The sequence below is a fragment of the Mesoplodon mirus genome (assembly GCF_964341445.2).
Source record: "Mesoplodon mirus genome assembly, chromosome: 7".
Lineage (NCBI taxonomy): Eukaryota > Metazoa > Chordata > Mammalia > Artiodactyla > Ziphiidae > Mesoplodon > Mesoplodon mirus.
In genome coordinates this window covers 65,036,489-65,050,975 of record NC_138983.1, presented here as the reverse complement: position 1 = coordinate 65,050,975, position 14,487 = coordinate 65,036,489, and the positions used below count along the sequence as shown (strand labels likewise).

General features: G+C 50.6%; 1 protein-coding gene across 4 annotated transcripts in view; it reads right to left on the bottom strand.

Moving 5' to 3' along the window:
• MICAL2 (microtubule associated monooxygenase, calponin and LIM domain containing 2) overlaps positions 1 to 14,487 on the bottom strand; it is a 226,124-nt gene that overhangs the window by 66,714 nt on the left and 144,923 nt on the right. For all 4 annotated transcript variants that reach the window (XM_082629277.1, XM_082629275.1, XM_082629274.1 and 1 more), the window contains 2 exons: positions 3,774 to 3,954; positions 2,128 to 2,315 (listed from right to left, as the gene is read on the bottom strand). In XM_082629277.1, coding sequence (XP_082485403.1) covers positions 2,128 to 2,315; positions 3,774 to 3,954 — 369 coding nt within the window. The remainder of the gene's footprint in view (positions 1 to 2,127; positions 2,316 to 3,773; positions 3,955 to 14,487) is intronic.

Genomic DNA, 14,487 nt, shown 5'->3' with positions numbered 1-14,487 from the left:
AAAGTGATTAACAAAGCTCCATGACACCCACAACATGATGTCAACCCTACATTATCTGGTAAAGTGATGGACTCACCACAACCAGCAACATGAAACACAGAGCTTAGACTATGCCAGCGATTGTAGCCTTACAATGTGGTCTGCTTGGCAGTGATGGAAATCATGATGGATAAAGACAAAACCAACACAAGATTGCTTGAAAGTCGTGAGGTCTATTCACTTCTCTGTCTACTGTGTTTCTTATTCTGGAATTAAACTGGACTGTCAAACCAAATGCTTTGGCCACACTGCCTTGATCTCTCCACCTAACCCCATCCTCCTGGGAGAAGTGCTCTAGCTGAGCCATGTTTTGCTGTCATGCTCTCACCTGCCAGCAAAGGATGCTGCACGAAACAGCCTTGGGAAAACTATGGCTGCATTTTCTGCAGACCCCATTGTTCAAGACACAATCAAACACATCTCTCAATATCATCTATTTGACATGAGCTGGAAAATTTCCATAGGGTGAAGCATTAGGAAAAGTGGTACCAGCTCTGAGACCTGCTGCAAACCAATGTATGTTTTTCCTTGTGAACAGTCAGAAGTAATTGTCTGTTTCCATTTGAACTCTGGCTGCCAGAAAACTCAGAATCAAATTTATGATTCCACTAGAGCAACTGTTTAGGATCATGGTCTGCCTCTCTGAGGTCTATACCTCCTAAACTGTTTTTCCCTTTCATGTATATATCTTTAGGCTTTATCTTGAGGCATTATCTTTCATATATATAGACACACAATTTTGTTTTATGTCTTTCTTGTAAGTTGCCTAAAATCCTCTGACAATTGAGGAGAAAGGAGAAATGGAGGGAAGGGATGAAAGGTGGGCAGTCTTCGTATCTATAAATGAGGAGGCTGGAGCCCAGGGTGATGGAGAGGCCAGCCGTTCCCAAGACTCTGTCCACTGCCTGTGCTAAGCCTCTCTGGACAGCACCACAAATGGTACTTAGCAAGTGTGTTTTAATGGCAATTTGTCCTTTTTAAAAACAGCTCACGTGAGAGGGTAAATCCAGAGTTTACAGGATTCTGGCCCCAGCCCTGGTCTTCCTGTGAAACCATCACTCGTAAGAACATTTCTAGGTTCATGTGGAAGTTCTGCTCTCGGCCACCAGAGGGAAGCGCAGGACAAGTAGAGCTGCAGCTCTCCCCGGGCAGCTAAGGCCATTGGTCCTGATGATGGCAAGTTGCTATTAGCCTGTTTCTTCCCACCCACAGGTCACTAGTTGCCCTTGACTAAATCAAAACATTCAATTCAAGGCCCTTTATTTTTATTATTATTTTTTTGCTTTATAACAAATTTAATCAGTTATACATATACATATGTTTCCATATTCAAGGCCCTTTATTAAAACAAGCTGGAATGCTAAAGACAATGACTTCTTTGGGTGTGGAGCATCCAGCACTGGGCCACACCACTTACTAAGCTGTGTGAGTCCTTGGGAAAACACTCAGTCCATTTGAACACCTGTAAAATGGGCTTCATGCTACTTACCTCACATGGTCATCCTGAGGATGAAATGGGGCCATGTACAGGGAAAGCCCTGGCCAGTACAGGTACTCAGTGATAGGGCATTGGTTATAGCGCATTCCACAAGCCGCAAGCACTGGTAGTGGCCCTGTGCTGCCCCCTGGTGGCACCAGAGAAACTGTGCTGCTCAGAGATGTGTGTGGTCCAACAGCAGCTGAGCCCACCTCCTTCTCCCTCACGGGCTATGGAATGCCAGAGGGGCCCTCACAGATATTCACAGAGGACGCTGCTCCAGGAAAGAGGGTCCTGGGGCCCCCTTATCTCTGCCTGTGACACATAGCCAGCCAGCCCCCTCCGCCTCCTTCCCACTTGAGATTACAAAGCTGCCCATGGAGAGGGAGGCTGGGCCTGGGTCCAGTCCGCTCACTCCCACTTGTACCCCGGCCCCTAAAGGTCCCAGCTCCACTGCCTCTGAGCCTGAGGGCCAGGCCTACTGTCACGTGGTCCTCCATGAGGAAAAACCGTCCATGGGGGTCCCTGTCCCCCCTCCCCCCTTCCACTCCCGCGTCCCAGGATCACGCAAGCCCGTCTGTCTGCCTCGCCCAGGCAGGCCCTCTGCTCACCATGCACAGCTTCAGGCTCCTCGGGGCCATGTGGAGAGATTGCCCTGGGAGGGGCCTCCCTCAGGGAGCTGTGCTGGGCGAGGGGCTTCAGGAGGGGTGAGGGTCGGGGTCCCTGTCGCCGGGGTCTTTCGTCCCAGGGCTCTGCACTGGAGGCCTCACTGCCACCATGGTCCGCCTCTTCGTCTGAGCTGGGAGGAGGAAGGAAAGCGCAGGTGAGCGAGGAGGCCTGCCATCCCGGCCGCACCGTGCCCTGCCCGTCGCTGCCCTCCAGCAGGCAAAGGGGTTCTAGGGCAAGGGCCGTGGGTTAGTTACCTCTCTGCCTGGCACCCAGCCTCTGGCTTTGTTATGGGCTGACCCGTGCCCCCACCCAAATTCACATGAAGTCCTAACGCCTAGTACCTCAGAATGTGACTGCTTTGAGAAACAGGGTCTTTAAAGAGGTAATTAGATTAAAATTAGGTCATTAGGGTGGGCGCTAATCCAATCTGACTGGTGTCCTTACAATTTTCCTTACAAGGAAATTTAGACACAGGCATACGTACAAGGAAAATGCCACATAAACGAGAAGACCGCCATCTACAAGCTGAGGAGAGGGGCCTGGAACAGAATCTTCCCTCATGGTCCTCAGAAGGAACCAACCCTGCTGACACCTTGATCTTGAACGTCTAGAACTGTGAGAAAATAAATCTCTCCTGTTTAAGCCACCCGTCTGTGGTTCTTCATGGCAGCCCTAGCACATGAATGCAGGCAAGTTCAGATCAGAGCAGGTGAAAGAGGCCCAGAGATGTACAATGAAGTATTTATGTGAAGTTTGGTCCTCTCATCTTCACCGTCCCCGAGCAGGACTCCTAAGCTCTCTGGGGTAAAATGAGCTCATCATTAGGACTTGGGCCTAAAACGTCAGGCATTTAAATACTGCTTGCTTCCCTTGGGAATAGATGAGGGAATGGAAAAGACTACAGAAAAGAATGTGTGGGGGGATATTTAACCTGGGTCTGAAATAACCATCAGGAATTCAGGTGGTGTGGGAGTGGAAGCAGGGTGTCCTGGGTAGTGGGGACAGCACAGCACAGCCCTGGGGTGGGGAAGCACAAAACCTGTTGGCTAGTGACATTTTCATGAATATATTTTTTTCTCTCTCTCTCTTCCTCTCTATGTCCAGCATGCTTCTTTGTGTGAGGGCACTGCCCCTTGTCCATCTGTGAGCTTTGGTGGACCATCTGTCCATCAGCCTGCCCAAGCCTGCCAGTCACAACAGCATCCCAGTCCAGTTCATCGATTAGCCCCAATGCAATGTGAGTACTACTAGTTGGAGCCCAACCTTGAAATCTTGATATGTGGACATGAATCTATGGATGTAGGCTGAGGCCCCCAGCAGCCAAGAGTTCCACATACGGGCCTCTCTGTGGATGGTTGTAGATCCAACATATTTGCCTTTGTTACTTAAGCTTCTTTGGGTTGTTCTACACCCTTGATATGTTAATTCTTCGATCCTGACAACTCCCTACGGATTATCCCATCTTACAGATGGGGAAATGGAGGCACAGAGAGGTCATACTGCAAGTGAGTGGGGGTAAGACCAGCTCCCGAATGCTGTCCCCTTGCCCAACCCATCCTGCCCCCGTCCTGCAGCAGCAGGAACGTACCTGCTGCCGTCACTGGTGACCAGGACACGCACAGCCAGCACGTCCTGCCCAACCACTTCCTCCCCGGGGCTGATCCTCACTGACATCCACTCAGAGGGCAGGGGGGAGGCGACTCCACCAGCCACATCCCCATGCTCGAGCTCCGGGACACTCTTGGGCTTCTTGGGGGAGGTTGGCTCATCTGTTGAGAGGAGAAGAGGGTCTAGAGAGATGGTGGGAATGGACCGCCCCGCAGGGCGCCTGCCCTTCCTCCAGAGGCTTGGGTGGACACTCTAAGATGGACCTCATCCACCGTGCCATCACTGGATCCCCACCACTTAGCCCACCGGACACCCCAGCATTTAGAGCACATATCTTGTGTGCAGGGCACGAACGTACACACTATCCGACTCTTAAGTCTACTCTTAAGTTTACTCTTAAGTAAAGGAGGGTCTGAAATGTCCATAGGTCCCACCCCAGGTCCACCAGCCTCTGCATTACTGTTATCAGAATCACAATGTCCAATGTGTCGCTAAACCCAGTGGTAACTTCTCATTTCTCATCTTACTTGACACACCAGAAGCCTGTGACCCCGCTGATCACTCCTTCCTTCTAGAAACAGCCATTGTCTCAGCTTCCAGGACAGCAGAGCCTGGCTCCCTCCTCCCCACCGGCTACCTCCTTCTGTTTCTTTCACTGGTTGCCCCCACCCCACCCCGTGACCTCTCAGCACTGGAAGGTCCCAGGACTGTCTTTGAACCTCTTCTCTTCTCATCTACACTCATGTCCTTGATGATCTCATCTGGTTTCAGCTTTAAATAACCCTAGACAACAATGACTCACACATCTCTCTCTCCAGCCTGGACATTCCCATGAATCTAGATGTGTATACGCCACTGCTTACTTGGCATCTCCAGGTGGACCTCCAGTAGACACATCACACTCATGCCCGTGGAATTCTCCATCTCTGCCTCTCCCCAAGCCTGCTTCCCGCATGGCCCTCCCATCTCGGTAAATGGCAACTTGGGCCTTCAGGTTGCTCCAGGCAACACTTCAGTGTTATCCTTGACTCCTTTTGTTCTTTCACTCTTCACTCAAGCTATCAGCAAATCCAGTTGGCTCTACTTTGAAAATACGCCAGGAATCCAGGCACCTGTCACCACCTCCTCTGCTGCCACCCTGGCCCCAGCCACCATCATCTCGTCTGGGTTATAGAAACGGCCTCTACTGGTCTCCCTGCTTTCTCTCTGGCCAGGCCCCGCCTCTCAGTCTCTTCTCAACACAGCTGCCGAGTGCCTGTTAACATGGAAGTCAGATCACGCCACCCCCTGTCACACTCCTCCAGGGCCCCTGTGACCTCATCTCCCGGTGCTGCCCCCGGCTCTCTGCTCTGACCACGTGACCACTGTGCTGTCCCTCCGCACGCAGCACGCCCCCATCTCAGCCCCGGCTCAGAGGCTCTCGCCTCTTCCTTGGAGACGCTGCCCCCAGAGGGCAGGGCTCGCTCACCCGCCTCCTTCAAACCTTTGGCCAACTGTTGCCTTCTCAAGGAGGTGACCCTGACCATCCTCCTCAAACTGCAACCCACACCCTCAGCCCTTTCCTTTCCTCTTTATTTTTATTCATAGCACATTGCACCTTCTAATAAACTATACACTTTTCCCATTTATTTTGTTTGTTATTTCGCTCCCATGCCTAGAATAAAAGCAGTGATTTTCGCCTCTTTCATTTCTTGCTAGAATGGTGCCTGGTGAAGAGTAGATGCTCAATAATAAATACCTGTTAAATGAATCAATGAATCAATGAATGAATAAATGAGCAAGACAGGCAGCCCAAGTCCCAGATCCCTCTCGGCCACTAACTGGCTCCACGAACAGTGGGGTAGGAGTCCTTTCTCCTAAGGCTGACATTGCACTTAAACTTGGCTCCTCCTACACACACACACACACACACACACACACACACACCAGCTAAGGACCATTATCTCCTCTTCCCTGTGTCATTAATTCTTTGTCTACTGGATCTTTTCCATCAGTATTAACATATGCTGAAACCTCTCCAGTTTCAAGACCATTTTTAATCCCAGTTCCCCCTCCCCCCACTCCCCAGCCGACTCTTCTTCCTCCTTCCCAGACAATCTTCTGGGAAGACTTTGCTGCACTCACTTTCTCCACTTCCTCACCTCCCATCACTCACTCCTCAATCCCCTATAATCCTGCCTATGCCTCCACTACCCGAACTGCCCCCAACAAAGTCCCTAGTGCCCTCCTTGTTGTTGTTAAATCCAGTTCACAAGGCTTTGGGGTCCTCCTGCAGCTCTTGCCCTCTGAGCCCTCCCTGTTTCCAGGGACGCTTACTCTCCCTGCCTAGCTGGCCGTTCCATCTCAGCCATCCCGACTTCTAGCCAACCCTTAAGTCCTGGGTTCTTCATGCTTCTACCTGGGCCCTCTCATTTTTTTCACCTCACACACTCTTTCTGGGAGATGTTATCTACTCTTTATTTATCATCTGCAAAGGTAACTCGAGAAATTTTGATTTTTATGTGCAATGCCTCACATTTTAAAATACTGTACAGGTCCAACGAAACACGTCTACAGCCAGATGCAGCCAGTGGTTTGCCAGTTTGCAAGCCCTGGTACAGTGCATGCTTGCTGTGAGGACATGTATGCACCCTTTTGCATTGGGGTGGCTGTGGACAGAGGAGGAGCATTTGGGGAGCAGGTATTATAACTGGATGCTTGACTGTGTAGTTTTAATAATAGCAGCAGCTTACTTTTATTGAGCACTTTTATCAAGGATTGTTTAAGTGTTTAACATGTAATAAGTCTATTAAATTTCACACCAGCTTCTAAGAAAAGTAGTATTATTCCCATTTTGCTGCTGCAAAAACAGGTGAACAGAGAGGTTAAGACACCAGCACTCGGTCGGACGTTTCATCAAAGGATGGGGACGAGTCTGTATGTCTGTGAGCACAACAAAGCCCCAAATGGACAGCAATGCACGTGGCCATTATTCTGGGAGTTTGGACTGGAATACGTCCCCAGTTCTTCACTTCCTCCCCATAACAGAGGTGTGGTTTGTCCTATGACCTTGCGGTCCTTCCCACTGGAGTAGATGGGGTGAGCTTCCCTACTCAGTTGCCATGAGGCTTGGCCGTGAGACTTGCTTTGACCAGTGGAAATCAGTGGGTGTGACATGAGCAGCGGCCTTCAGTGGCCTTGCTATTTGGCTAGTCCACTCACACTCCTGCTCGTCGGCCATGAGAAGAGCTCGTCCCAGATGGCTGCTGCCCCTTCAGCAGCCTAGGTCCCCGACTGTGGGCACATGGAACAGATCTGGAGCCAACCTATGGTCTAGCCGATCCCATGAGAGCCCAGGTCACCCTTACACCTGCAGCCTGAAGCAGAGCCACTCAGCCAACCCACAGACCCATGAGCAAGAAAAATGATGTTACAAGCTACTAAGATTTGGGAGGCTTGTTACACAGAATTGCTGTAGTAGAGACCTGGCTCTATACCTGGTTTATATCTGAGTATAGGTGTATGTGCCTGTGAGCTCTGTGCACAGATACTTATAGGGTCAACAGAAGCTACTGTGCCCTCCTCTGATCCAGGCTTGTGCTGGGGATTTGGAGATATATCAGCCATGGGTCTCCTTCTGCCTTCAAGGGTCTCTTTCTGCCCCACAGGGGAAAGAAGGTCTGTTCACAAATATCTGCATTAGAAGGTAGACCACAAAGAGTGAGGCCAAGACGAGGTGGGAGGGGAGGGAGATCTGACTTCCATGCAATAAGGACTTTGGGTAGAAGGCACCGTTTTAATGGGGCTTGAGGAGGAGTAGGATTTGAACAGGGAAGGGAGAGGTGGCAGACCCCTGGGAGCAAGAGCAAAGTGGGAAAGCACTGCCAACTGCATGGGAATGGGAAAAAAGTCCATGCGACTGGAGGGCAAAAGGGTACAGAAAGGGGAAAACCAGTGGGAAACTGGTCAAACCAGTGGGAAATGATTGCTTTGACATCAAACCAGGAAGGGCCTTGAATGGCGAAATGGAGGGTAGGTTTTGCTCTGGGAGCAACCAGTGAAGGCCTGGAAGCCAGGGGTTGGCATTATCAGATTTGCCTCTCAGAAAGACGGCTCTGGTTGCAGAGTGGAAGGTGGATGGGAGGGCCCACAAGGAGGAGAGAGGGAGACCCGTGAGCAGGCAGCTGTGATAACCGGAAGAGACCTATCAGCTGAGCATGCGCAGTGGAGAAGAGGGGAGATGAGGGAGTGGAGAGCAGCCTGGCCAGACGGGCAGCTGCAGACAGTGGAGGTGAGCTGTGCAGCTCCACTGAATTCTCCTTAAGAGCACAGATCGGGCTTCCCTGGTGGCTCTGTGGTTAAGAATCCGCCTGCCAATGCAGGGGACACGGGTTCGAGCCCTGGTCCGGGAAGATCCCACATGCCGCGGAGCAACTAAGCCCGTGTGCCACAACTACCGAGCCTGCTCTCTAGAGCCCGCGAGCCACAACTACCAAGCCCATGTGCCATAATTACTGAAGCCCGCGCGCCTAGAGCCCGTGCTCCACAACAAGAGAAGCCACGGCAGTGAGAAGCCTGCGCACAGCAACGAAGAATAGCCCCCGCTCGCTGCAACTAGAGAAAGCCCACGCAGCAACGAAGACCCAATGCAGCCAAAAATAAAATAAAATAAATTAAAAAAAAAAAAAAAAGAGCACAGATAACTTCAGGCAAAGTCTAGGACAAAGAGCAGCCGGGCCTGGGGGAGGCACAGGTGAGCACGCCCGGGGCCCTTACCTGCAGCTGGTCACAGACCCATGGCACCAGACCCACAGCCCCTGTACCTCAGGGACCAGCCCAAACCTGCAAGGAACACCCCAGGTCTGCTTTCCTCCTTCCCCCTCTCTCCGAGAGAGTTTTGACTTTGCCAGCAGGGCTGAGGGATGGATCAGGGTAAGGGCTCAGCTGGCTCCCTGGGCTTCTGGAGGGGTGGGGATGTGGCTGAATGATGATCCCTCAGTGCAGCAGGGTCAGGGCCAGCGCCTCTGACAGTGGAGCCTGGATATCAGTGGAGGGGCGAGGGTACCACAAGCAGCCCCAACTCGTCATCCAGGGCCCACGTGTCTCTTTAGCAGTTTGCACTCATCTTCTCTAACATCCCCCTCCCCCATCCTGAAAGGACAGTATGATGTCTTCATTGTGTGGCTGGGAGAACGTGGAGTCAGAGAGTAACGCGGCCAGGGCCACCCCGAGAGTGAGCTGGATCGGCCAGACCTGGACACAGAGCAGTGTGTCTGTGGGCAGCCGCAGGTAAGGGCCCCGGGTGTGCTCACCTGTGCCTCCTCACCCAGGCCCGGCTGCTCTTTGTCCTAGACTTTGCCTGAAGTCATCTGTGCTTGTATGGAGAATTCAGTGGGGCTGGGGGCTGCCTGGGGAGGAGGTGCATGGCGGCAGGGGTGAGAATGATCCAGCCCCTCCCAGGGCAGCTGCCCTGGCCTCCTGGAGGGAAGGAGGTCTGCTTAGAGCTGAGCATCTCAGTCTCCTCCCGTTGCTCTGGCCAGATGCCTTCTCCCTGGTGAAAGATGAGACTCCACAGGCAGAGCCAGGCAGTGTCCGGGGAAACGTCTGTCCTCGTACACCACCCCCAGCAGCCAAGTCCCAAGGCTCTTTCACAGCCAGGCCACTGCTGCAGTGTCAGAGTGAGGACCCTTGCCCCATTTCTGCTGGTGAACTTGTTCCTGTTTTCTCCCCAAGTCTGGAGACCCTTCCACTCTCCCCCAGAACCCAGGGAGACAACAAAACGACATATTCTCCTATATACAGTTATTAAGCCCATTTTACAGATTAGAAAACCGAAGCTCAGAGGTGTTATCTCACTTGTCCGAGGTCACACAGCTCCTAACTGCCAGAGCCACTTTTGCCTCTGGGCTTGGAAAAGCTCCCTCTGCTGTCTTGCCCACAGTTCTCTTGGAACAAAAAAGTTTAACAAGAGCAATGGAACTAAGTTTATCAGTCAGGAAAATACAACCCAAGCCAGGGAGTTCAACAGAGTAAAGTTAATATAGGAAACTAATAACGATGGTATTGGATGAGCTGAAAAGCCAAATGGGGAACATGAGGCAACCCAGAGGTGAGTAATGGCAGGAAGCCACTGGCTAGGGGGACACCGGAAGGAGCTGGTGTTATGAGTCCAGAGGCCAGGGCCATGCAGTAGGAGGCGGGTACCACAAAAAAGACACAGCACTTCCCAGTATGCAGAGGGACAGGAGGAATACCCTGGCTTCTCCCTCGATTCCACCCTGCACTCTCCCACTCGCGCGTCCTAATGGTCAAACTTAGTAGGAAACCAGTTCGCAAGGGATCTTGGGAAATGTCCTTTGCAAGGGTTACACCTCTCTAATACAGAGCAGAGCAGGGGAAGGGCAGGGAGTGTATCTGAGAGCAAATAGGCAGATGTCCAGGCTACTAAGCATAGTGCAGTCTCCTTGCCCTCTTTCAAGGTGGACTGTGATGAGTGAGGGGACACTGACAAGACCTCAGCAGGATGGAGGAGGGACCTGGGAAGGGGTCTGTGTCAGGTGTTCCCTCCACCTAATTGCTCTAGGAGGGACATGTGTCTATCCAGTACCAAGGTCCTTTGCAGCGCATGTCCCTTTAAAAGATAAAAGCACAGGTGCCTAAAGACAGCACAGTTGCCATCCCGGGGCTTCTGAGAGTGTACTACTGGGAATGCCAGTTTCTAGGGGGTTTTCAGGCGATGAGTAAATTGATAGGTAGCCCTGGGCCTCAGGCCCGCCTGCCATGCTGGGGCATGGCTGTCCTGCCCGGCTGCACTTACCAGGTGCCCCCACTGTACGCCTTTGGCTTTCCTGCTAAGTGAGCTGGGGAGCTGCTGGAGTTTGGAGCAGAGGAGAGATCAGGCTTAAGTTCTCACAAGAGTCCTCTAGCTGTTGTGCTGAAAACAGGTTGAATGGAGTACGGAGAACTCTCTAGAAGGAGAGCTTAGAGGAGGTCACCGGAGTAACACAGGAAGAGATGACAGTGGTTGGGGCCAGGCGGTAGCATGGAGGTGGTGGGATGTGGACAGACTCTGGCTGTACTTAGAATTCACAGATGGACTGGACGTGGGGCCAAGCAAAGAAGAGCCAAGAATGACTCCAGCCAAGGCTCTGCGCTGAGCAACAAGAAAAATGGAACTGCCGTGTCCAGAGACTGCAAAGGCCAAGGGTAGTGTCTGTCTCAGGGGAAGATCAGGAGTTGGGGGTGGATGTCTAAGCTGGAGCCTCTCAGTAGACAGCTAAGTGGAGACGGTGAGCAGGCAGCCCGAGCCAGAGCTCGAGGAGGCCCCCTGTGCTGAGACGCAGGCACTCACTACAGCAAAACTGAAATGCTGCTAGCAGGTGGCAGGAGAGAAGGGGCTCAAACTGAGGCCAGCGTGTCTAAAGGGAGATAACCAGTCACCTTCAAGAGAGCTGGGGGACCAGAAAACTAGAAAACAATAGATGTTGCCACTCCATGTGAATCGAGACCCGTTTAGTCCCCAACCAGAAGATGTCCCGTCAGACTCTGAGCCCCAGCTGACCTTGAATGCCTCCCTCAGGGCACTCGCTGCTGCACAAAACCAGGAAGGTGCTCCCCAGAACTCAGCAAGAGCTCTTGCTGGGCACACTCAGTTCACTGACTCTGCCTTCCCCAAACCCTCTGCCAGAGGCACGGTTAGCCCCGTTCACAGAAGGGACTCGCCCGGTGCCTCTGAGTCAATATGAAGTCCTGGAGCCAAAGCCGGTCTTCGGCCAAGTCCAGGGCCTTCCCCTGTGCCAAGCGTCTCCTGAGAGCAGCACCTGATTCCTGGCCTGGGCTCCTCAACAGTTGAAGATGCTGCTCTAGGTCACCTCTAGCATCAGTGAACTTTAATGTCAGTGCCAACTCAAGGGTGCCACCAGGAGGTGAAAAGCTAATGAGGAACTGTACAGAAAGTCTTTGGCCCCGTGGCAACAGTGGCCTTGGGGCACTGAAAGTGGCAGTCGCTTCTTTTACTTATTTAAGGGATGAAAGAAAAAGCTCTGAAAGTGAATGAGTTCTCAGAAATACAGGAGAACAGCTCACCCCCACCCGCTTTGCTTGACCCCCTTACTCTACTCAGTATTCAGGTTGCAGGGATTTTCTTTCTTTGGCTGGATTATTTCTTTAGGATCAGTTCCTGGGGTGTGATTACTGGGCCAAGAGGTCAGAATCCCTTCTATGGGTCATAATACTTGTTGCCATATTGCTTTCCAGAAAAGATGGTCCCCATTTAACTTTACACTTAATACTAGTGATTAAGTTCGTATTTTTTCTTACGATCTACTTCACTATTCCTTTACTTATTCAGTGGGCGCAGCATAATTAATTTACATTCCTTTGAAAGCCAAGTTAGAACATTTTTGGAAATGCTTGTTGTTTAAGTGTTTTCTTTTAAAATTTGCTTGAGTGTGAACTGTCCATGCATAACCTTTGCCCATTTATTATGGGGTCTTTAATCAACAAATATCACGTGCAAGGCACCTGAGACCATCGCTTTGCAGGAACTTTCTAAATGCCACAGCAATGAACATCTTTGTCATCACATCACATTCAGATATTTCCCCAGTCTGACTGCCCATTGAATATTTTCATTTTTATTTTTATATGTTAAGTTTTTTAAATGTTTGTAAGTCAGATTTGTGCCATGTCTTTCCTCTGTAATTTTTTTCCATCAGAGGTTTTAAAGTTTAGAAAGTTACCACTCCATTATTTCACCAGTACTTAATTCTATTTAATACCTAATTCTATTATTTACATTTTTTATTTTAATTCTTCCATCCAGTGTTTTTGGATAAAGAATATTCTACCAAACACTTATGTAGAACGTAATATGCAAAACAAAAACTCCCCCCAAACAAACAAAAAACTCACTTCAAAGAGGTACGGGAAAGCCCACTTGAGCAAAGTTAATTAGGCTTCTTCACTGGAGGACTCCTCAGACTTCAATATGCTAATGAATCTTGTGGATCGCCAAGATTTGGGAGGACTGGCATGATCAGTATAAAACGCTTCTCAGACTCTGTGACCACGGAACCCTTTTTTCACAAAGCACCTCTTGAAGCTAGTGTTCCATTGTCACACTTTGGAAAATGTTTTAACCCAACTTCAGATCAAAAATCAAAACCAAACTATAAGCTCCATGAGAATGAGGATTTTTGTCTGTTTCACTCCCTGCTATATTCCCAACATACAGTAGATGTTCAGTACATATTAGGTGAGTAAACAAATGTGTGCATGAACGAGTAAACAAATAAGTTCATGCACAACTAAACAAAACAAATCAAGTCTAGTACAACACTGAGATACATGCAGTCCAAGATGCAGGAAGGGGCAGGAATTTTGTGTGGTTCACTGCTGCATCTCTAGGACCTAGAATATGCCTAGGGCATGGTAGGTATTCAACAAACCCTTGAATAGACGAATGAAGAAAGGAATGCGTCACTTGTCTAACCCAGCTCCTGACTTCAGTCCCTAACACCCTTCCTTTTAGGGAAGGGAAAGAGTATCTCACCTGGGTAGGAGTACAGACACTTGGTCATGACCACAGGCAGCTCTGGAGGCAGTTCCAGGCACCAGCAACTGGGCTCAGAGGCCCAGGGCCTCAGAAGTGCCCCTTTAGAGATACAAGGGCCCTCATGAAATTCACAGATGAGTTTTCATGCCAGCATCATAAGCCCAGCCACAACCAGCATGGCAAAGGGACGTATCCCACCCTAGGGAGGTTTAGGACCAGATTTCTTTGACACTGTCCAGACTAGTTGAGTGAAACTTCAACTCCTTCCCTTAAACACAAGTGGAATTGGGCCAGAGCCTGCCACGGTGCTGTCCTCAGACTGGCCCTGTGGGCAGAGCCTTGCAGCCTAAGACACTGAGTGACCTGAGTCTTTGGGGGCAAGGCGGGTCTCTTAGCATCACAAATGGCTCTGCATCTGGATGGGCACACCTGCCACATTCACTGCCATCCTGAAACCAATGTCCAGTCCTTCCTCCTTACCTTTCACCCGTCACTCAGCTAGACCAGCACAAAACTTTCAAGACCAACTTCTATCACATGGGAACCTAAGTGACAGCAAGGTTCCCAATTAAAGCTCTCCTGAGGGTCCACTGCTTGGATGTGTGTGGGAAATGGGTGCAAGCAGCTGTTAATACAGCCTGTTCCTGACAGCAGAGGTCACTCTGACCTTCAGCCAGCTATGCCCAGCACCTACAGAAGAGCACCATGAGTTTTCAAGGAACAGCCCCCAAAGCCTGGCCCCGGAGCATGGGTGATATTTTCCAAATATTACCCCTGGGTAATATTTCCTCTCAGAGTACCCAGCACAGCCCCAGAGAGTCCCATGTCACCACAAGTGAAGGCCCCCCAGTTTAGGGAAGGCTGACCCCTTCAACCAACCCCTGCGTCTGAGGTTTGAGCAGCTTCCATGGCAAAGAAGAGAGGAAACAATGAGCTTTATAAAGAACCATATTTATTTTCATTTACAGCATCAAATACCATAAATAAAGCTAAACATTGTCCGCCGTGTGCAAAATACAGGGTTCCATGTGGCACTGTAACGACTACCAAAGGTCACAAACATGCGTGGGTGATGAGGTGGGGAGGCTAGCTAGGGAGGAGGCTGGAGGGAGGAGGGCACTCTTTGGTTGACATTCTAAAAAGGGGGGAGACTCTGCAA